This window comes from Sander lucioperca, chromosome 9, assembly GCF_008315115.2.
Source record: "Sander lucioperca isolate FBNREF2018 chromosome 9, SLUC_FBN_1.2, whole genome shotgun sequence".
NCBI lineage: Eukaryota > Metazoa > Chordata > Actinopteri > Perciformes > Percidae > Sander > Sander lucioperca.
In genome coordinates this window covers 13,401,957-13,426,720 of record NC_050181.1, presented here as the reverse complement: position 1 = coordinate 13,426,720, position 24,764 = coordinate 13,401,957, and the positions used below count along the sequence as shown (strand labels likewise).

At 41.9% G+C, this 24,764-nt stretch overlaps 1 protein-coding gene across 1 annotated transcript in view; it reads right to left on the bottom strand.

Annotated features, from left to right (window-relative positions):
- Positions 1–6,109: 6,109 nt before the first annotated feature.
- gpc1b (glypican 1b) overlaps positions 6,110–24,764 on the bottom strand; it is a 75,031-nt gene continuing 56,376 nt past the window's right edge. The window contains exons 6-11 of the mRNA XM_031281151.2: positions 17,913–18,078; positions 17,623–17,753; positions 13,664–13,786; positions 13,203–13,336; positions 10,570–10,745; positions 6,110–9,665 (exon numbers count right to left, since the gene is read on the bottom strand). Coding sequence (XP_031137011.1) covers positions 9,460–9,665; positions 10,570–10,745; positions 13,203–13,336; positions 13,664–13,786; positions 17,623–17,753; positions 17,913–18,078 — 936 coding nt within the window. The 3' untranslated portion in view covers positions 6,110–9,459. The remainder of the gene's footprint in view (positions 9,666–10,569; positions 10,746–13,202; positions 13,337–13,663; positions 13,787–17,622; positions 17,754–17,912; positions 18,079–24,764) is intronic.

Here is a 24,764-nt window from a genome sequence, read left to right as displayed (position 1 = left end):
CTGCTGTTCTTATCGAGTCAGCTCCCCCTAACTTCAGTTTTATGAGCGAGAATAGAGTAAATAAGAAAGGAGGTGGAGTCGCCATTTTGTTTAAAGACTCATTCCAATGTACGCAAATTTCTTATGGAAATTTTGCTTCTTTTCAATATGTGGCTATTTAGCTAAGATCCTCCCCTCAAGCTATATTTCTAAATATCTACAGGCCACTTTAATACTGTGCGACCTTCTTCGATGACTTTACTGAACTGCTGTCTATAATCTATATTAACTTTGACTGTGTAATTATTGCTGGAGATTGCAACACTCTGACAACCTCCAGGACAGAGGGACCAAAGAACTGTGTTGTGTCTTTGAGAACTATGGACTGACTCAGCATGTGACGGAGCCCACACACAATAAGGGGCACACGGACTTGATTATCTCCAAGGGTCTGAACATTTCCAAAGTTGTGGTGGCTGATGTTGCTCTCTCTGATCATTCCTGTGTTTTTTTAATGGCAATATCTCTGTGCACAAAAATGTCCTAACAAAGTACATCACTGAAAACACCAGTGAAACATTCATTCAGCTTTTCTCCTCCACACCCACCCTTTCTGAGGCCTCAGTCACTGAGCTTGTCTTGTAGATAATTTTAATTGTAAAATTACAAATGTTATTGATACCATTGCTCCCACTAAGGTCAAAGCTGTCTCTAGTAAAAAAAGATCTCCATGGAGAAATGCCACACTGATAAGATCCAAAAAAAAAAGAGTGTCGAAAAGCTGAACACAGGTAGCGAAAAACTAATCTCCAGGTCCATTATGAAGCCTATAAAGAGAGACTTTGCATTTATAATTTGGAACTAAGGAATGCAAGGCGGTCCGTCTTCTCTGACATTATTGCTAGAAACAATAATAATTCACGTGCTTTGTTTGCTACTGTCGACAGGTTAACAAACCCTCCAGTACCAGTAGCATCTGAACTTTTATCCACCAAGGCATGCAATGACTTTGCCATCTTCTTCAGAGAAAAAAATCAGAAAATTAGACAGTCAGTGCCTCCATATTAACAACAGGGTATGCGTTGTCACAGTGTCCAGCTAAAATGAATTCCAATATGACACAATTTCATACGATCAACCATAACCTGGAGGACATTATACAACATCTGAAAACCTCCTCCTGTTGCCTTGATATTCTACCAATGGGCTTTTTCAAAAATGTTTCAAATTGTTTATCTTCTACAGATTGTAAACACGTCTCTTCTCTCAGGTATCTTCCCACAGACCTTGAAAACAGCAGTCATCAAGCCACTCTTAAAAAAGAGCAATCTAGACACGTCAATAATGAGCAACTATAGGCCGATATCAAACCTTCCATTTTTAAGTAAAATCATTGAAAAAGCAGTTTTTCAACAACAGTTTTGATGCCTTCCAGTTGGGTTTTCAACCACACCACAGCACTGAGACAGCTCTTGTTAAAGTCTTTAATGACGTCCACTTAAACACAGATAGTGGCAAAACTACAGTTTTATTATTACTTGATCTTAGTACTGCATTTGACACGGTCGACCATGACATATTACTAGACCGATTGGAAAACTGGGTTGGCCTTTCTGGCTCAGTACTAAAGTGGTTTGAATCCTATTTAAAGAATAGGGACTACTTTGTGTCTATAGGTAATTATGTATCTGAGCATACAAATATGATGTGTGGAGTTCCCCAAGGTTGCATTCTGGGGCCTCTTCTGTTTAATATCTACATGCTTCCACTGGCTCAGGTTATAAAACAACAAAATAAGTTATCATAGTTATGTGGACGACACACAAATTTATATAACCTTGTCGCTCGGGGACTATAGCCCAATACAAAAACTGGCTGCATTGAACAAATTAACGACTGGATGTGCCAGAACTTCCTTAAATTAAATGAAGAAAAAACTGACGTGATTGTTTTTGGAGCAAAAGAGGAACGATTGAAAGTCAGCGCTCAGCTTCAAACGACAATGTTAAAAACAACAGACAAAGCCAGAAATCTTGGTGTAGTCATAGACTCAGACCTGAAACTCCCAGATAACTGCAGGTTCGCCGCAACTCTTAGTTCTTTTAAATCAAGGCTGAAGACATTTCTTTTTGACGTTGCCTTTCTTTAATTTATTGTACTGCACTGTGAATTTTAATTTTGTATTCATTTCTAACTGCTTTTTAATGTTTTGCCCTGTTGCTGAAATGTGCTGTATAAATAAAGCTGACTTGAATTTGTGAGGTAAAACCAAGATTTTCAAGTTTTCAAGATTTCTGTCTGCTAAAATTTGCACAAAACCAGTGTGGGCCTCCCTGAATTAATAGAAGTCAAGTAATCGTATGCAACAACATCTAACCAAACAGTTAGCGTGTGTAGCCGACAATATGCAACATGCATTACAAGTGTAGCAGTTGTTACAATAACTGTTTCTCAGCCTCATTTAAACAATAATTTAAAACCAAGGTAAAAGTGTTGATTTACAAACCTTTTCTGCTTACATCAATTCCATTGACCACACCCAGTATCATCACTAAACCCACCCTGACACTTCTACACCACAGTAGGCGGGACCTTCAACCACTAGAGGTCGACAGACACAAGAGTTTGAGCTGATATTACCGTTAGTTATACTTTGGTCTCGCTTTGCCAGACTTTCCTCCACAGCGCTGCTGAGGAAGGTCTGGCTAGTCCACACAGCATTCCGGGTTGGGAGAAACACGTGCTCTGGTTAATTGGCATGTCTTTAAACCGATCACAATCGTCTTGGGCGGCTCTGAGCACTGGACAGAGCCCTGGTGCTTCTGCAAAATAGCCTCTGGAAGGAACTTGTTTAGGTGGAACGCTCTAAAGTTGTTTTAGTCGTGCAACAGGAAACTCAGATTGGACAGATAGTCTAGCTAGCTGTCTGGATTTACCCTGCAGAGATCTGAGGAGCATTTAACCATAGTCCTTAAATCCACCGGAGTTTAAAATTCCAACACAAAGGAAGCAGAAGGTACCTGGCATCCGGCCGAAAAGAGTGAAATCCGGCAGAATTTCCAGCGGCAACATAGCAATCCCGGAAGTGGAGCGTCGTGGATATAGACTAGTTATAGTTTACAATATATTGAACAAATACCACAAGTACAAGTATGTAACATATCCCATTAGTCATTGCCACCCAGTCAAAGCCAAATGGGGGCTTACACAGTTCAGTTACAGTTAATTGTATCTGTTGGCTTATGATGTTAGCAGATGTTGTCGGAAATTACAGAGATCATTCATGCATTTGATTGTCTGGTCAACTTTGTCCTTATAATCATCATTTGTATTTCATTTCATTTCATAAACCATCAACACCACACCACCAACAGAAACCATCACTCTCATCCCAACTTGTATTTTGAGCGATCACATTTTCCCCTTAAAATGTAATGAGACCCTTTCCCCGCTGGGTGGCAGTATGTGCATTTGTACTGTACAACCTCAGGGACAACTGTATCTGCGTGAGCCTTTTTGTAGTTTGAACCATCTCATATTTAATCGCCTGACAGAGGCAATGATGTGAAGCCCTTGATCCCAACTATAAGTACCCATGTAAAATTATCTAAAAACTCAGAGACAGCTAGAGAGAGCGGGAGAGAGAGAATCAGAGAGGGAGCGGGAGGCTTTAGTTCAGTTACAAGGCAGATCAAAGAGTGAGAAAAAAGGTGAGAGAATATGTCTGATCAGCCAAAAGGCAAAAGAGCACAGCACACATTTGCAGCCTTGTAGGAAGAGTTAGATGGAGAACAGCCTCTGAGTATTTTTAGCTCAACTTCAAGACTTGACTGATGTTAAAAAAGACAGGGATCTCTCTTTGGATTTTTAGCATTTTTATATCAAGACCTGCATGCATCCTTTGTTTAATTTAAATTTAAATATATTGGACAAAGCGGCTAAGACAATAGGATAGCTACTTAACATGCCATGTTTAATCTATCAAACATTCCCTTACTTTAGTGATAAAAGATTTGGTAGGTTTACCCTAGCACCTGCTGCCAAGGAGAGAATCAGACAGAAAGCCAATTTTGAACTAATTCAGCTAACCAATGTGTTGCTCTCATACTGAAATGGTATTGGTTTCAAAATGTTAAGGAGTACACCATTACCCTGCATGCATTACATCTCTGCGAATAATATATTTGAATGGGTTCCATGAGATATTAGGTGCACAATCCTGCGTGTTTACCGTAAGGCACAATGGAGCCCGGGGGCAAAAGCAGTTCAAGATGTACTGAGCTGAGGAGATTTTATTGACAAGTGTTTTTGCCCTGTTGAGCGGATATTTCAAATACAGAGACCATGTAAGGTTGTAAAGCAATCACTCATAAAAGTGCTTTGAACCAAAGGCCAAGCTGAAAGCCAAAAGGCTGACAATAGGGCATTTTGTGCAGTGGGCGAGAGCTGTGAGCAAGAGAGAGAAGGTGAAAAGCTTCAGACACAATCGATAGCTGAGAATGTGAATGCGTCTCCCTGTATGTTTGTACAGAAGCAGTTGCCGAGGGAAGGGGACTGCAGAGAGATGACTAATAATTTCAGTGAAATTGAATAATACTGTCAAACTGTCTCGATGTCGGGAGAGAAATGCACCCTACCTATGAGCAGAAATAGGCTATATTAAGTATGAGATTGATTTTAAAAACAATTTGAGAACTGGGATTGGTAAATTTATTCAGACACAGTTTGTCTTTGAATCCCCATGTTGTTACATCAAACAGAAGCTGGTGTGAAGAAGGTCAACCTACAAAGACAGACTGCGTATTTTAGCACTGTTCAGAGGCAGATAGGATGGCAGATGAGACTTATTGTGATTGTAATTTAATATTCATAATCTTTAATCATAATCTTTAATCTTGGTTAAAGTGCTCATATTGTGCTTTTTGGCTTTTCTCCTTTCCTTTATTGTGCTATATATCTTTTATGTGCATGTTATAGGTTTACAAAGTGAAAAAGCCCAAAGTCCACCCCAAAGGGACTTACCATCTCCAACAGAAAACACTATTCACAAACTGCTCCAAACAGCTCTATTGTAGTCCAGCCTTTACTTCCGTGACGAACGTGCGTCACTTTGTAACACAAGTTATAATGCTCGCCTAGCTGCTAGTGTGGCACTCCCTCATACTCTGCAACTGACAAGCTAGCAGTACTTACTGCGCATGTGCGACTCCCAAGAAAAAGATGGAACAGAAGTGAGATGTCTCACTCTGTAGCTAAAACAGAGAGCTCAACACACAGGGTGAAAAGAGGAGCTGCAGCAATGTGCAGTACAACAAAAATATGGTGTTTTTAAACCACATAAATCTATTCTGGTACAACCTCTAAATATTGCTGCTTTGACCCAACTGCATGTTCAATTCTCTCCTGGCTTTCTTTGCTCCTATACTACCTCATGACAGACATGGAAACATGTTAGCTCTGCACTATAGAACCACAAAGTCCTTAGCTTCTGTTCATGTATTGGAAGCACTTTGTACAAAGCAGAGCTGTATGTGAAGCGTGGCATTTCAGTCTCCCACAGGATGATGGTCAAGTAGCTGACACCTTGTTAAAACCATCCTGAGGAGGGGGGAGGATTTCATTGTCTACACACAGAAACAAGACAAAACACTTAGTGTGCTCTGAGCATGTGGCAGTTCCCACCTCTGACATCATCACTGGAGTGCATTGGCCCTTTTTAGGTGGCAGTGTGCCCCGGTGCGCTCTGGGAATTTTTTTTGGGAGGATGGTATGGACAGTTTCAAGAAGAGCAAACACTTCAATCCTAGATACAATGGATCTGAATGTTGTTTGTGTGAGTTACATGGTTTGTGAATAGAATTTAAAACCTTTTATAGTTCATCCATATGTTTGTATAAAACAATACAGTATATATAACCTGCCGAGGGACGACAGCAATCTCTGGCACATTTACAAGAGGAAACTAAAGGTTTGATTAATGTGCACTGTCCCTGGTAAATAAATAAAGTATATATATATATATATATATATCCTTTTTTGTTTTATTTTTCACACACACACACACACACACACACACACACACACACACACACACAAACAAACACTATTAAAGAAACAGGACACTGGCATGTTGAAAATCTTACAATGTATATAATTGACACAAGATTTCAGGTACAACAGCAAATGAGACATTTGTATTTTTCAACCTCTTTCTGGCATCGATCTTTGACATAAGCACAAACTCTCCATAGATTTCTGATAACAACAAAACCAAAGTACATAAAAACGAGAATTAAAAGTACTTTGTTCCTCATAAACTGGCACCTTTAAGAAATTCCTCGTATTCAACAAACAGTGTAGAATAAAGCCGTCTTTAAATGGTGGGATAACCAGCTTTGCATGTTTCCACCCAATGAATGAGCGCAGGATTAAGGTGCACACACTGATTTAAGATCAGCACTCCGGACAAACCTTTCTTCCTGCCGCTTTGTTTTTACACTGTTTCACCATAGTTGAACAGGAGACGTCTTGCTGGGCCATATCTATCTGCATACGCACATCCCCAATCAATAGTCGTTTTTGGAAGGTGTTGACTCACGTATTGATCGACCATCTTGTGATGTTTTTGTGCAGACAATGCCATTCATTGGCCTCATAAAAGTGCAGGTTTTATAAAAGGGAGGGGGGCTTTGAGCAACAAATTAATGAGATCAAAAGGTGGATGAGGAGAGAAGGGGGGAGGAGGGGGGTGGGGGGTGTTGTGCAAATTTCAGCCGATGACATTGTGAGGCAGTCATTGAAACTGAAGTTGTGAGTCGCAAGTTGTCTTTGAATTGGAATGTCACCATCACAGTTGGAGTCATTTCTCATTCTTTACAGGGCTTAATGTGGACTTTCACATTCAAATTCAGATTTGTCTAGAGGGTCACAAAAAGAAGACTAATGCAGTGCTCTTACTAATTGTTCAATATGTTCAATATGTGTATTTTTCCCCTATCTAATATCATTATATCTCTGTTTTTGAATCTAAAAATGGACCCCAACCCTAGACAATGTGTCAAAGGCAGTCACAGGCAGATTTCTTTAACCAGGGACTAACAGAAAGACAGACACACTCCGCACATAGACACACATACGCACAGCAAACATAGCAATCATTAATTAAGCAAGTCAAGGGGGAAAAAAAAGAAAATATCAAAATAACATGTCAGGTAACACTTATGACAACTGCCTCACCTATTTCCAGAGCAGTAATTAACCAAGTATCTAACAGATGTGGTTCTCAAAATTTGACAGAGCCTCCAACAACTTAATTGGACCTGCAGTATTATCAACTCTCAGATGCATATAGTTTTTGTTCTCATTAAATGAATCATGGTGGATTGTTCCAACATGCAACTAAAGCAGTGATGTATTTTAAAACTGTGTGTCAATTTTCATCCTCCATGTATCCGTCACATACAATACTGACAAGCAGAGATACCATCAATACGGATTGGGAGTTATTCCAGTAGTAGATTAAAAATCCAATTTTTGGGGGGGGAAATGAGCTATATTAATCTCCCGTTGCTGTCAGTTGTATCGCAAGTCAGACAATGTTAGTCTGATACATTTTAATACATTTCCGTGGCCTCCAAACAAGATTTATAAAGGCTCTATTGTCTGTCCCTCTTTTGCTGTATCAATCAAAGACAAGTCCACACATTCACACACAAATATACACACATGCAAGCATCGTCCCATCATCCTGTACACATGTGGTATGTTTCCTCCCCAACAAGCTTCTCATCAGGAAAAGCCTTAAAACGGTGTTCCCACAACATTCCCAATAAGGTTGACACATAATGAAACACTGTGTCATTGTCATATTGCCTTGCCACCATGTACTGTAGAAGCATGAGGGATGCTTTAAAGGTCATTATAACTGATGAGCGGGGAGGAGGGTAGCGGGAGTAGGGGGGTGGGAATAAAGAGGCACTGATATAGAAAAGTTGCAGAGAAATGGAAGGCAGATATGGATACAGATGATGAATGAAATAAGAGTTATAGCATAAGATGCCGGCAGTTAAACATTTTTTAAGCTAACTGGTGATTTTTTTTTTCTGGAAAACAACAAAGAAGAAACCAAAAGCATTTACACTGTTGTGTCTGCCATACAAATAGGTAAGTACGATTCAAAGACGTGCATGGTGTGGCTGTTACTGTGATACGGATCGTTGCTGCAATGAGACAAAAAACGCAAGCAGCAATTTTGATGCTAATCACAGAAGCACTGGGCCTTTGCAGGGATCACACACAATTATGCATATTATATTGTTGCTCTGCTGTGCACATAAAAAGAATACTGAAAAAAAAAGCGCTACATGACAGCAGTGTTTTTGCTTCTGTTTACATTTCTGTTCTGCTACACGTTTCCAACATCATGAACTGTCAATCCTTTGCTGTGATGGCAATCTTAAACTGACACCCCCATTCCACATACAGTGCTCTATAGTGGGAAGATGCTGTCATCTGAGACTTGGCCCGGCCCAGCATGTGTTTTGCTTACACCAGACTCTCGAGTTGATCCCACACAGCCAGCAGAGTCTGGAGAGAGAGAGAGAGAGAGATAGAGAGAGAGAGAGAGAGGGAGATCTGCCCCAGCAGGGGGAATGTAGGGATGAGCGGGTGGATGGAGTGGTGGACGGGTCACGTTACTCCCACATTAGACGATCATGTCAGTGTGAATGTGATCACGGCTATTATTACGGCTTACATGATGAAATGGCAAAAAAGTGCTGACGCCGAGTGCTCGCATCCTTGCTGTGAGAGATAGTGTGTGAGTGTAATCATATTGAGAGGCTTAATGCATTAAGAGGTCTGCTGGGTCGTGCTGTCCAGATAATCCTCCTTTAAAAAGTCATCAATATTGTATTTCATTTAAGTTTGTGGTTCATCTATATTTTCTATAAACATTGGGGAGTGATTAAACCACTCTGGGCTCTGTTATGGGTTATTGATCAATAAATAATTCTACTGAACACAAGTGCTGTTTTAAAAAAGGAGTGGAATAACAAATATACGTATCTAAGCGCCACTGCAAAGCCCCATTCTCCCTCTCCCTGTGGTGTCAACACCAACATACTGTGAGCAATATAGTCTTACACATCTTAGGTACAGATATAATCTCAGAGAACCCAAAAACCAGAAACAAAACATTAGACGATGCGAAAAGACCAGCTCTAATGGTGTCATAATATAGCAAGAAATAAAAGAAAAGATCCAAGCAGAACCAAAACATTCATGAATACTCATAATTCCATTTTGTTCTAATCCAAAACCAAAAGAAAGTCCATCCAAGTGATTTTTGTTGTTGTTTCCTTATACTTAGTATTTAGTTTTGGCAAAGTAACTAACCCCCATCTTCTCCTCCCTCCCCTTTCAAACTCTCCCCAACCTCCGTGTCCCAAACTCAGTCCCAGTTGGTAGATTCCCCGTCAATTATCGCCGGAGCAGCAAAATAAGCAGTGGAAGCAGGTAAATGGTAATGCAGGGGAGGTTCTGCTTGGCGTGGTTTCCTTTCACCCCTTCGTTTACTGGAGGGGGTTGAAAGAATTTGGGTCGGTCGGTGATGGGGACAAGGCGTGGGCCACGGGAACACATATCGTCGGCGCACATTCCGCTTCCTGAACCGCTGACATCATCACCTACAAACAAAGGGTTGGGACATGAGTTTAATGGTACGACATACATGCAATTTAAGATAAGATAAGCCTTTATTGTCTCCTATAGGAGAAATCGTCTTGGGCAGTCGAGAGAACACAAAAAAATAACATACAGTAAGCGCACATAAAACATAAGCATTCATCATCTCATCCGAACGCGTTCAGTAAACAACCGATAAAAACCTCACACAGGACCCCCCTACCTTCTCCCACACTCACAGAAGAAAGAGAAAGAACCCACAGCACATCCTTCCCCTAATATTGCACTTAATTCTACCCAAATTGCACATTTCCTGTTAAATCATGCTATGCTCAAAACCTTATGTATTGCACAATACAAAAAGTGCAAAACTGCTCAATACCGTATAAATATATATATATATATATATATATATATATATATATATATATATATATATATATATATAAATGTGTTGCTTATGTATTCATAGAATTACCATATTAAGACCACTGCCATATACTCATACATATTAAACAAATATACATAAAACATATTAAACATTTGCTTAACTACTAGCAAGAACTATGAGGTTTACTGTCCAGGTGCAGGCCCCAGAAAAAGGATGAAAATTTTGCCTTGTGTTACATATAAATATGACCTCAATTATTCAAAAAGGCACCTTTATTTAGGCCATGCATTTTTATATCTTCATTTTAACTCCAAACTTTCTGCCTTTTGCCATTTTGCTAGAGCTCGTACAAGCTAATAGACGTTTACTGCCTCCTCAGACAAACAGAAATAGAGTTACTTCCCTTAATCTAGAACTTGTTAAAAAAGCTTTTAATCATCGGTGAGCCATCTGGGAGGACGTTTCTTGTGAATGTTCTTTCGAAACTCGTGGGCTGTGATGGTAGAAGTACTCACTGGTGTCCTGAAAGTCCACATCCTGGCCGTTGAGAGCATTCTTCAAACGGTGCGTCATGATCTTAAGCTGCATTATCTGTTGGCGTATTGTCATGTCTGGTTTGGTGATGTCGATTTCCACCTCAGGGTTGTTGATCTGGCTGGCGAGGCCATCACCCATCACCTCGGGAAGGTACCTGGCACACATTAACATTTGAGTAACATGAAAGCACCTAGTCTAAAACATGTCATCCCCTTGTGACAGTTAATTGGAGACTATACAGTACATTACTATTGCTGAATGGGACACTGTGGCCAAAAGTTAGCCTGGAAATCCAGACCCAAATCCGAAAGATTAAGGGTCTGGGATTGAGTAATGAAAATGGCCCAACTCGAGGGGCGGCACCAAGCATGCATTTGAAAATCTCACTGCACGCAACTGGATAACACTACGACCAATCAAAACAATACACGGGGTGACGTATCCACAGCCCCATACACTTAACTACCAGCGGAACTAACTGGTAGATCAAACTGTCGTCATCTGTTTAGCTCGCCTCTGGCCCGCCTATATCAGATACACTGATGTGATTGGTGCAGCAGGGCTACAAGGGCATAGTTAATGAGCATCATTACTCAATGCCAGAGTGACTCGCTGAGCAAATTCAAATTGTGCTCTCGCAAGAACTCTGGATTTCCAGGGTAGCCAAAAGTGGCAATGGCAGAATAAAAGCACATTGAATTTTCTTCATTTCCCAGGATTCTGTAGAATCTGCTGCTTTAAAGACATCATCATTAGGTGACTGACAGTGGCCTATACTGTAAAATGCTGGTTGCCAGCCGGCTTTAAAACAAGTAGAAAACCACGCAGAGTGTGTTTGGAATGGGACCACAAGCAGGAAACAACTAATATGTCTCTTGGTGAGATGCAGTGTGGTTACTTCTTCTTTGTGAAAAAAGATTGAAATGTTTATCTATAACAAGCTAAAGTAGCGTAAGTAAAGAGGAAGTCAGCAAACTGACTCAATAATGTACACAACAATATCTATCTAAAGTTTGCTAACATTACCTATCCTGAGCTACTGGTCATACCAGAACAAATAACCCTACAGTCACATTAGCTACAAGAGACAGCGACAAAGCGACAGGCTGCCATTCATTTTCAATGGGAGTGGCCGTTTGCCAGCGACAAGCGACGAGCTTGCCGCTGCCACGAGCGAGGCGGGGTTGAAATACCGAAATGCTGAGCGATGCGACAAAGTGACTGCCAATCGGAGTGAGGCAGCGTGAGGGCAGCGTGACGTATATACGTTGGTTGCTCGAGTCGATTCAATTTCAAATCATTCAAGATGGCGGAAACGCTTCAGGACAACGTATTTCTGTATATATCTGATATGTTTGGCATTTTAGGTCATATATTTTGTTACTTCTATCGAGAAATAAATGCTTTTAAATCCAAAATCATCGTTCTTGTGACTTAACAATACCTGACTAAGTGACTTTTAAGACGTGCTTGAAGGTAGCACAAGAGAATTTCTGTTTACTGTTGCCAAGCAACCAGGAGTAGGCTAGGCACGCCCAGGAGCGCCCACAAGCGACAGTGTGTCGCTCTCTTTTGTAGCTAATGTGACTGTAGGGTAAGGCTGCATCAGCAAAACTACTAGCCTGATTTTCATGGAACCTGCTATAAGGGGGTAGCATGGGCCAAGAAACAACCCATTACATTTTGGAGCGGATCCGAAACACAGGGAGGATACAAGAATTATTTTTCACAGGCATGGTGGCGTGACTTTTCCACTAGGTGGGGCTGCAGCATTATAGGTAGCTCTGTGTATTTTGGCCGTCTTCGTTATGTTTGCAGCTGCGACTCGGTACAGACAGACACTCAGTGGCGACATTTAGATGGCGCGTTTTAGTTTGCCTGTTTGATTATGATGTTATATTTATAGTATTAGCGTTACTCAGTGTCACCCTCAAATTGGTCATTATGCAAGTTCAATAGTGGTCGCAACATAGGTTTAATAGTGGTCCTAACAGCTGGTTCTTCTGATAAATAGTTAAATAGTGGTCACAACACCCGGTTCTGCCGGCGATCTCTGACATTACTGTCTTTAAGACACTGCAGCGGGCTCAGTTTTAAAGCTAGAGTGAAGGTATGAGTATCATGTCATGCTAGCTTGTAGGGAAAGGGGCTAAATAAATTTAAGTTTCTAATCGTTTTGAAATATAATATATTCGAATATATATTCAAAATATATCCAGACATAAAGTGGTTGTGGTTGCAGATTTGCATAGCATAGAAGACTGGACTATTGGCCTTGGTGGAGGTCTGCGCTCTCTGAGTGCCCTTCTAGTTGCTTATTAATTCAAGTTTTCATTTATAAGTCGAATAGTGTAAAATGTCTTCCATTCAAAACTTACTCAGTCTAGCTTTACTATACAATACAAATACCATGTATATATGATGGAAAATATACTTGGTGGCTGAGGCAGTTTTCCATAAATGAAAAGAAAAACAATATTACCTCAGTAGCATCATACAGTATATGTTACATTGTGCATTAAACACCATTATTTTGTAAAATATCAAGTACATTTTGTACTTTCATATCTTATTTTAAAATACATTTCTTTATAGGGTTTATATGCCTTACCTGGCACGGTTCATGCCGTTCCAACACTTATCCTCGGCCCCTGTTCCAGTGGCCACTCGGTCACTGCAGAGAATGGTTGGGAGAGAAACCCAGTACGGCTGCATGTCCCTCAGTCTCACGGTTACATCAGACACCTGAGGCAGAGTTGACAAGAGCAAATTCATGAGCTTCTATACTTTATTCAACATCACGGCATGATGGTACACTCAAACAGGAGAGTAAGAAAGACTCCTGCTTCTTCAATAACCAACTGCAGTGCTCAGTCATTAGAGTCACTGATCCATCCGAGCATTCATTCCCCCCTAAACACCCCATAGTAAAGGTGAAATCAACAGCAAGAAGGGTTTAATTGCCCATGATGAGCAATGGCTCCTGGGTCATAAACCATTACTATGAATGGGCCAGATTAGGCCATCAGAGAGCAATAATAAGGACACCGATTCAGTCGGGTAAATACGAACCAGTTTGTCCATTTTGTTAGAGCTGGTTCCCAACTTGTCCTCCACTATAACCTTCCCTCTCTTCATGGTGTCGGCGGGTCCCGTGCTGCTGGTTCCTCTGATGTTGCCACATGCCTGGAACAACTGGGGCAGGAGACAGTGAAGGAAAGACAAGACAGAAATGTAGAGAGAGGACACATGAGAGGTTAATAAAAAGGGTGAAATGAGGAAATTAACTCAGTTCTGTTCAGAACTAGAATCACTGCCTTGCGGTTGTATGCCTCCGCCAACCAGTCAAGTTGTAGTTTACATCCATGTCTGTCTAGACTCATAATATAATGCAGTGAAGACTTTGAAGGAATTTAATAAAAAGGTATTGAGTGTATTTTTTTTTTTGGCGAAACATAGATGCTTCACACACTTCTTCAACCTGGCAGCACAGAAGATCTTTGTGTGTGTGTGTGTGTGTGTGTGTGTGTGAGTGTGAGTGTGAGAGAGAGAGAGAGAGAGAGAGAGAGAGAGAAAGAGAAAGAATAAGAGAGAGGGAGGCTGATGCTCTAACTGGAAAACAGTTCTTCCAAGTCACAGTTAAAACCAGTTTTAACAAATATACAGTGAAAATATAGTCTGACTATCACCAGACCAAGCTCAATCTTTTAAGATTGAACATTAGTCTGGGGAATCTGCTCTGTATTTTCTCTGCACAAGCGGTGTGATCAACAGGCATAGTTCAAATGATTCTATACGCAATTGGATAGTCCTTCAACCAATCAGACCAACGATCCGGGTGACGTAGCAGCGACAGCGGCATCAACGGGTTGCTGCGCTTCGGTGGCCGACTTGTTGAATGTAAACAAAAAGCTGCTTGGTTGCTTCTCTATCGTCATCGTGTTAAACCCGCCAATAGCGCGCCAGGTGGATAAGCCAGTTTGTGATTGGTCCCCGCAGATTTGTAACGGAAGCAGGATAGATAAATGTACAGGTTTCTAGCCTGAGCTGCAGGGCGAAATCAAATCACCGGCAGATCGGGCTTGGTTTACCCAGTCTAGTGAAAATAGGGATCAGGCGGGAAAATTCCCTCCACGGTGTCCTGAGATACCGCGTTCACAAAAATGGGATGGACAACCTGAAAACATGCCTCCAGCCACGGCTGTCTCCTGCACGTAGGCATAAAAATGTTTACAGTTTACTCAGCTTTCAAAACACAGCTAGAGCCAAAAGAGTTAAATCTCTTTTGGCTTTTGGCTAATTCATCTTCAACTAGTAACCTAAACTGTAAGGCTTCAGACTCTGGCAATAAACTTTATTTTCCTAGTTTATGTGGTTCATATTGGTGTTGGTGTTAACAAGACTGAAATCTGATGCTGCTGAAACCAGCTCTCTGAATAGAATCCAATAAACCCATACTTGTACACAAAGAACCTTTGAGCACATTAGTACACACAAATCTCTACCTTTTGAAAGCCAACAGCGACGAGTGGTAGTGGTTATTTGCATGACCCCAAGTGTCAATCATGTCGCTGCAGCAGAATGATTCACAGCTCAGAAAGCACTATTTGTCCCTATGGGGCTTACATTTTATAAATGGAGACCAGGGAATACAGTAAGACTGCAGTCAATCTGTCATCCAATCTGGCCTGCTCAGAGGAGCCTCAAGCCTTTGAACCTTCACACATAACTATAAAATAATCCTTTCTTAAGCTTCCAGTCATGTCTGTCAGCATAACTCGTTGGTGTTGTGCTGCAACAGCAGATTGAATAATGGTGATAAAAAACATGGCATAGACTCTGTTACTGTACAACAGAGTAGTGGCAGATAGACCTCAAGCACATTTACTTATGCGCCATGTTTTTATAGGGAAAGTACACATACATGCACAACATATGGCTTTTGGTGTCAACAGATTATATAAATAGGAGATAATCTGTCCTACACAGTGTCTACCATAATACTAGGCCGTAGACTTGAATTGACTTTTGAGGGATCAACACGGCACTTTCCCCTGGAGATGAAGATCAGAAGCTGAGGCTGTGTGTGATTACCATACCGAACCGGGTCAGAGGCAGTCCGCCAGACTCTGGCTCACCTTAAGCCAGCCAGGCTCTTTAACAGCAAACCAGCACAGGGGAAGCTTTGTCTTTTCTCTCACCATCTCCACTGTTTTCCATCCTCACCAAACAACTTCCATTGCTGCCAGTGCCTTTTAAGGATCATATAAAACTGTTGCTCAAACACCATTAAACAGTGAAGTAAACGCTTGGCCCACAGGCACTGTCATGACTCACATCTTTTTATTTTAAATCAACAGCATTAATGTAGTGGTAGGATAGGTGTTAATTGTACAAACAAATAAATGTAAGGGCAATAGGGGACACAGTCTCTGAACTGATGGATCCAGGGTATGTGTATCAGTTTGCACCAAGATTTTTGAGTTTCTTACTTCTACTGCTTTACCAAGTGGTATGAATATTTTAAAGCCCCTGAAATCTATTTCTCTTTAACATTAAATATTCATAACTAAATAGGCAACAATCAGCTAATGTGCTTCAGCATAGACAGTAAAAGAATGGACACAGCGATGCCATATATTTCTACGAAGACCAGTGAAGTCACTTTTCCGGTGATAGCTGAGCATGCTGCGCAACCTCAAACTGAGCTTGACGACGTAGATGTGACGTGAGCAACCTGTCTGAAAGTTGTAAGTCTTCTGGTAGCTGTGCCAAGAGAAATCTCAATCATTGCGAATCTTGCAGAGACGGAGAGCGTAGGTATATGTAAGGAGATAACATAGGCACAGACAAATTATTGCTAACTAAAATGCTAGTTAACATTAGTAATTAAACTTAAACAGCTAATGTAAGTCGAAACTGCCTGCGAGCTTCTCCTGACTATACGGTAATTTCTCTACTTTGCGACAGAAAGTCGCGTGGTTATGACACAATCGATAGCCTATTTTTACAAAAAAGTCTGCTACGGAGCCATAACGTGAGCTACAAGGTAATGGAGCCTTTTAAACATTGTCGTGTTTCTTTAGAAATAAACAATGGACAAATAAAGTCTTTAAACGCTTCAGATGTAAAGTTATTCGCTGTCAAAGTGACGTCAAATGAATGGGAGTCGATAGGATGCTAATGGGAGGTGATGGCTTGTTAGCCTAGAATCTCCCCATTGGAGGTACGTTTTCAAGATGCATGCTTACCCCATTGGCTTCAGCAAGACTATGTGGGAGTGCTTTGATTTGATTGACAGTTGCCTGGCTACATAAGCAAATAAGGACAACTGCTGTCTCATTTTGAGTCCAATATTGCTAAATCCTGATTGGTACATGGAAGTGTGTGACGTCATTTTTTTTATTTCCAACGGTGAACCACTGAGAAGAGCACAGACACAAACACAAATACAGAAATCGCTCTTGTGTGAAAAATAAAACTGTTTTACCTTTGGCAGAGGGTTGTGTGTGTTTGTGTGTGTGTTAATGTAGGAACACCTGCCTCATAGAAAGAAGCAAGAAAGTAGGTTTTCAGGACCTTTTAAAATATAGCGCCAACCATTTTATGGATATATGATTGCCAGTTTGACTTTGATTTACTTCCCTCAAGCAGGAACAAAAGATACACATATTTAAGATGCACACATATAATAATCAAGAAAATGGTTGATTTGATTGGTCTTGGCTGAAGCAAGACCAGCACACCTACTAATACTGTATGTTCCAATGATGTTGACGGTGTGTTGTATGTTACAGGCCTGCACAGCTCTCTACTTTGTGTCTTTAACCAAATTAAAATCACAAGGGAGTACAGTGTACATTTTGTTTGTGATCAGTACTATTCAAATATTTTGATACCAGGGATATTCAGTGGCAATGGTGGTTTAACTCACAATATCATTTGATGTCTTTTTCATGGACTCTTCATTGTATTCTGTGTAGCTTGTATGGTTTAGTTAGCTGTATCTGTGTACCAATGTGTGCTCTGACCTTGCTGTTGATGGTCTCTATATTCTCCATCATGGTAGACATGGCTTCTGATATGCGACTGGGGAGGGTAAGGACCACGCTCTCCACACCAGATGGACCATCGAAGCGACCAGCCACCTGCATCATTGTTTCTACAAAGACAGGAGATACAGTTAGCGTGACGAAATTGTGAATTGTTTCATATGTAGTACGCTGGTAGAAAGATTCTGATGTATTCACTGCACAAAGTCGGGTTTGAGCAAACATATGGCTGAACTGGATGCATGTGTAAATGTGTGTGTGCTCCCCACCTGCCAGATGTCTCCACTCGGTGTTGAGGTCAGCCTGGTTGGCCAGACAGCCCTTCATGACGTTGCTGCAGTAGTTGGCACATGGTCTGGCAGAGGCCATGCCACGGCAGTGGGGACAGTAAGTCATCCTCATCATGGCCCGCGTGCACTCGGTGCTCAGCTGCACCTGGGGTAGGGCACAGACAGAAATAAACATACACCACCTGGATGAAAAATTACTGTTTTTGTCAAGTATATATGATCTAATAGTCTACAAGATACAAATGACAGCAGCACTTTATCAAACTGTACATTTGACCAGGTTCACTGTTCGAAGCCCTGCTGTCGCAAAACTGTGGGAGGTCACCTCCCATGATGACCTTTTTTCAGTTTGCACCAGTCTTTCATTCAACACAGTTTCCTTGGAAACCACTTTGGGAGAACTCGCCTTTTGTTTCACATGCGATGAAAAGGCCCTGACATTCATACAAGTATTCTCAGTCCCTCACTCCATCCTTCCAGCTTCCTCCGTTTCTCTCTCGATCCCACAAGGCTGTTCCCCCAGGAAAGGGCCTTGTTGCGTGAAAAGTGAAACTGGGTTAATACCAGTAAGCTGTAAGCTCTGTTCACAAGAGAGTACCGCTATGCATACAAAACCTCAGGAAGTGAGTGTGTGCATGAGACAGAGAGAGAGAGAGAGAGAGAGAGAGAGAGAGAGAGAGAGAAAGCGAGAGAGAGAGAGAGAGAGAGAGAGAGAGAGAGAGAGAGAGAGAGAGAGGTGGAACGAGCCCAGCTACGCATACAAAGCTCCTCTAAGCTGACATCTGGGCCAGCCTGATGCTTTTCCTGGAAACAGTTCTTCCAACAGCAAAGTCACAGTTAAAACCAGCTTTTTAACAAATATACAGTGGAACTAGGACAATAGGGATTAGGTGGGAAAACAAACCATAGATGCGTTGAACACTCTGCAGACCTGTCAGTGGTAATGATAGTCTGCTCGGCATAATTAGGCATACAAATTATCATTCTCAGGCCACGGACAATAGTGATAACTATAATCAGCACTAACAAAGGCAGATCCTCGGTAGCACTTGTGCTTCATGGTGTAGGCTAATTAGTGTGTGCATCTTAGTATTGTATGTAGTTTATAGCTCTTTACAGATTTTCTTTAGTGATCCACACTTTCTCTCACGCTTTAGAAACATCCTTTCACCAGTTCTAATGTTAAAAATGTGGTTGTAAAGTTTCAAACAACCATCAATGTGTCCTGTTGCTAGTCTTTTTTTCTTGGTATTCAATGTCTATTTATGATTGTATCAACCCAGTTTCCCCACAAGGATCATTCAAATTTAATCTAATCATATTTGATGCACATAGGGCAAAAGTAATGTATTTTGACAATGCTTCAACTCCAAATTAAATCATAAACCACATACCAAAAATAGGACTACATTAGTAAATGCATCTCTGATGTGTAAAAGAGATCAATAGAATTACAGTAGGTAAGTATTGCCAGTTGCACAAGGAGGACAGTATAAAGTGAAATAAGTGACACAGAAAAGCAATAACCCCACCACATTCCCAGGCTTAATCTCAAGTCATATGAGACATGAGTCAGATCCTAACTCCTGCCCTCCTTTTCTCCCCTCCTCCCATCCTTACCCTACCTCTCATTAGCTAGGGATGAGTCAGACAAATGCTTCTTCTGTGAGAGAGAAGAGTGAGGGAAGGGAGTGTGGAGGGATAAGTGAAAAAAAGAAAACGAGAAAAAAAAACGAGAGAGATAGGGGGATGTTAAAAAAGCTACAAGATTCACCAAGGGCGTTGGCAGGGGAGTAGATAAAACACAGGGTGATGTTAATGAAATACTTATTAAGGGGAGACAGTCATTAATTCTGTTTCTGTTACATCATCCAAACAGTATTAATGCTGGGAAATCCCAGGCCAGGCCCAACAGGCACGAAACAGTGTGTAACTCCTCTGTGGTGCTAATTGGAGGTTGATGTTGACAACTTCCTCTGTAACCTTGGAGCTGCGGTGCACCAGGCACTGTGAGGGAGGGTCTGTCAAATTAGAATGTAATAAACGGGTTAAATTGGGTTGGGACTGTCCGGGAAAGAAGAAGACCTCAGCCCACTTGTCAGTCAGAAAGCACAGATGGCAGAGAGTGATAGGTGGAAGGCAAGGTAGAGAGAAAAATATAGAAACTGACTATATGTAAATTGTTCTGATATGCTGCTTAAACGATAGCCTGGATGCCAGCCGAACTTAGCCCCGCCCACAACATTTAAGGTCGGGAAGTTCGGTCTGGACTTGATCTGTTGTGGAGCAACTATGCTTGAACCAGAGCTATTCCAACCAATCAAATTGTCAGGGCGGGCTTTATACGATGATGGATGATGATCAACAGTAAAGTAATCAACGTCACCTAAGAGCGCTTGGATTGAATTTGTTTACAACAAAGATGGCTGCCATCGCGTCTGTTATAGAAGATATCGACAGTGCATTCATTTTAAAAGAGGAACAGAGAACTGCGAGCACGTATGTGTACACATTGCCACACCCGTCCGCAAGACACGGAAACTGTCGCCTCTGCCTTTGCTCTGTCGAAGCCTGCCTTTGACTTGCAGCTTCTGTGACGTCTGTCTCCGTTGCTCTGATTGGTTGTAGGTCTATCTAAGTGAGTGCAGAGGCATTTTTTTTCCTGGTTCGGTTGAAACACGCCCCATGATCACAGCCCAATGGAGCAGTATCAGACTCATATTCTGACTAGAATCTGAGTATGACAACGTCAGGCTACTTAAACGATGTTTCGCTTTTACAAAAGGATACTACAACTTTGATTAGCCTTTTAGTGTTCAGAGCAGAGGGTTGTCTTACCTTGTTATACTTTAGTTTACAGTTTGTTAAATGACATCAATCAGATTTTGTAATCTATGCGCACACACATGCACCCATAGCAACCCTGAAACCACAGAGCCTCCCCACATCACAAATGCCAATTTAACCCCTGGTAATAGGACTCATAGACTTAGGGCTGCAACTAAGAATTATTTCCGTTATCACTGATTCGATTGATCATTTGTCTAATAAACTGATACATTTGTTTTAATTAAAAAGCCCATCTCAATTACCCAGAGCGCAAGGGGTTGACGCCCTCAAGTTGTTCAACCAATTGATAAGAGATATAAAGATATAAAACAGGAAAAAGAAGAGTCAATCTTCATATTTAACTGAAATAAAATGACCAGGCAAAATTGCCAAACATGCTTCTGAGTAACACGCACGCACGCACACACACACACACACACACACACACACACACACGCACACACGCACGCGCGCGCGCACACACACACACACACACACACACACACACACACACACACACACACACACACACTACAAAGTAGAAAGGATCTGTATGCAAAGGCTTTCTGTGTGAGTAAACGCACACACAACCAAATACCGTAAGAGAACATTTCAAACCACCTAAACTAAAAAGGATGCCATTGCCCATTAGAGAGATGGATTGACAGCAGTGCTAAATAAAGCTTTGTAGCAGTGAGTCACTCACAATCTGACCTGATTCGAATCATCTCCACACTGGCCTATCGAGAGATATCAAAAGAAAGTTTTAGGTGTGAAATACTCTCTTTGATGTTTGCACGTGTAGCTCTTTGACATGACTGTGTTACATTTTAAACAGCCATACCCTTACTTGTCCCTGCTTCACCTTCACAGCATGCTCCCCACACCTGTCAGAACCTTCTACAGTACATTGCTCGTGGCAATCGAGCCAGAGACTCTTCTGTGTCTCTCTCTCCCCCTCTCTCTGCTTGTCTTTCCTCTGTAATTAGTAAGGATATATGAGCGACCTCTCCCCCTCGTGTTATAGTGCGAGACAATCCAGACTCCTTGCCTCCAGAGTGAGCCATGCGGCGCGTGGCCTACTTCCTCCACTCCCCTACCCGGGGGAATAAAACAGGGGACACAGCAACGGGTGCAGCCCTGAGCGAAGCAAGGGAGGAATTAATATCGTAGCAAAAAGAATGACTGCGTCTTACTGTTGAGATCTCCTTTTCTGTCTCACAAAAACATCTCTCAAATGTTTCAGTTTTTTCCACGCATCTTGGTCTCTTGCTGTATTCCTTTCATGACCTTTTCGCCATAGTTCCTATTTCAAGGCTAATCCAACTCGAACATAGCAGGGATCCCTGTTATGTTGGTAGCAAACACAAACACTGCCTTGAAAGACATTTGAAGCACACACATACACAAAGAGTATACTACTCTCTCCAGCTTCACGCTCAAGCAGTGTGATACCTCCCTGAGCAGCGTGTGGTAAACATCTTCAGTCACTCAGCTATAGATAGGGGCGGTTGTCTCATTAGGACCTAATCAATCGAAGATAGAATTACAGAGAAAAGGATGGGAAAGATAAGATCCACATTTGTATACCATGCTGTTCACACTGAAAGGAGTGCGCAGGGCACAGCTTGGGGAAATATAAAACAGAAAAGTACAATTTACTGGGTGAGGAAGGAGAAAAAAGGATTGAGTGAGCAGTAAGATAGGGAAAAAAGAGGATGCTGGAGTTTGTCACAGTCTTTTCTTCCCTTTTCTTGCTTTTTCTCACTGTCTCATTTGTTCCCATCACAGCACAGTGCTGGTCCAATATGCTTAAGTACAGCACAGTGCTGATTGTGCGCCGGGGAAGACAGGGACACAGACTGACACACAAATTATGAATTTGAAATTAAACAGTTGGTTGAAGTCTTTACTTCTTTCAGTCAAATTGTACCAAACAGGCCTCGACTTGGATGACTCAAAGACAAATTAGACATTCTGTCTTCTTGCACAGTTCAAGGGACCTAGCTTGGGAATTCTCGTTAACATAGTTTGACCAAGTGTGTCCATAGCGCCTGTTCTCACAATACGCTCTTGCCTTCTCTCTTAAGACTTTTGTTAAGTGTGTTATAATAGAAGGCAGCCCATGACCTTATTCAGAGTGGCAGCCACTCCAATGCACTGGTATTAGCACTGGTGATGACATTTTGTAATTTTGTAAAAGCTGTGCTAATTATTAACACATTTTCTCCAGCCAGCCTTGTTTAATGAACATATCGCTCACTGTCTTTCAGCACCAACAAAATGGCATCAGTCAGGAAATGTGCATTAGGAAGTAGCCACACGGGGGAAATGTGCTTCCCTGTTGGAGCGGAATGATGGAATGATGGAATGAGGTGGTGTGTGTGTATGTTTACTTCTGTGTGTACATGAATGTTTGTCTAAGAGAGATGCATATCAGTTTAGAGTCCTGCTGGCAGTGGCTGAGCTCTGCAGGGATCATAAGCTACTCTGGCTGGTCCAGGGGTACACCCAGTGGTTAAATTGGGCCGGGGCTCTCCGGGGCTCAGCCCCGGCACATAAGCCTGCTCGTTTGTGTCCGGATGTGCCTGCTTGCAGTCATTTGCCTACTGGAAATATGTCACATAAAATTTGATGAAAGTGATGCTTTTGAAAACATGATATTTCTGACAATAAATGAAAGATTTTTGAAATGGCATGTCTATTTTGTCTCGGCGGAGATGAGAACAATCGGAACATGGCAACAACCCGCGCAGCATTGCAGACAATTCACCACTGCTGGTCAACTACATAACGCCTAAGCGTCTACGTCGGTAGGACTAACAGATAAAATTCCTTCTCCTAAAGCTAAAAACCCCATTTGCAGTGGTGGAAGCCCGGTGCTCGGAAGCTCCAACGGCCGCTACAAGTTCAAGTCGCTTGAACCGGTCCTCGCCGTCGCATCTCCTCGAGCGGCAGGGTTCCGAGCCGGCCGTGGCTCGCCCCCGAGCATCGGAGAGCCCCACTCGGCGCTGTGTGTGTGTGTGAGGTGGACCTGGTCACCACAGACCCAAATCTTCTCAGCTGTTGCTACTGTCATATGCTGCACTGTCTCTTCATGTGGCACATTATGTTTGGCACATTGTATGGGTCACGTCTTATATCATAACAAGGTAATACAATGTGTAATCAAGTGATGACTGATTAACAGTAATGTAAATGCTAAATGCCCTAATACCTGTTGATACTACAACAATGCAAAGGCTCTAAACCTTGCAGTTTTGCACATATCATGTAAGACTCAATTTCTCCATTTCTTTGCACAAAACTCTCCAGAAAGTGCCATTTAATGGTTTATTTTTCAAAAAGATTTCCTGGGGGGGTATACCCCCGGACCTCCCTAGGGAGAGCCCCACCACATAACAAATCCCAATTTAACCCCTGGGTTCACCCATGGGACGCAAATCATGAACAGCAATTTCAACACAGCATGCTGCCCATGCTAACTCTGATCCTTACTTCCCTGTTTGCTTGCTTGAGTCAAAGCGTAGTAACTGTGTCTAGCTCCGTTGGACTAGTTGCATGATTCCCTTAGATCCAGGTCAGGCAGGTGTAGTTGTCACTGTCACTGTCTTGTTTTTCACTAGCTACGCCAGAGTAGCTGTGTTCATGATTATGTCTGATTTTACTCCCCTGTGGCTGTGCTAGGCTTTGCTGCGTGCAGGCACTTAATTGCGACATCAGGTCCCTATGTGTAGGTGTGAGACGTTGCGGTTACTTTCTGGGCCAAAGAGATGCAGAGAGAGATATGCTAGGCCAGGCTGTCTCACTCTGTATGCATACAGTACTGTATGTGCCACCCGCAGTGTGAGCCAGAGCACATAAATCAGAGCGAAACGCAGAAGGATCATATGGATTCTTTCTTTGACATGTATCCAAATGTGTGGCATTGCAGTCATGTATTAGTACAACAACCTATTTTGTCATTTTCTTTTGTCCTTATTTCATGCTTGCAAACGGCCT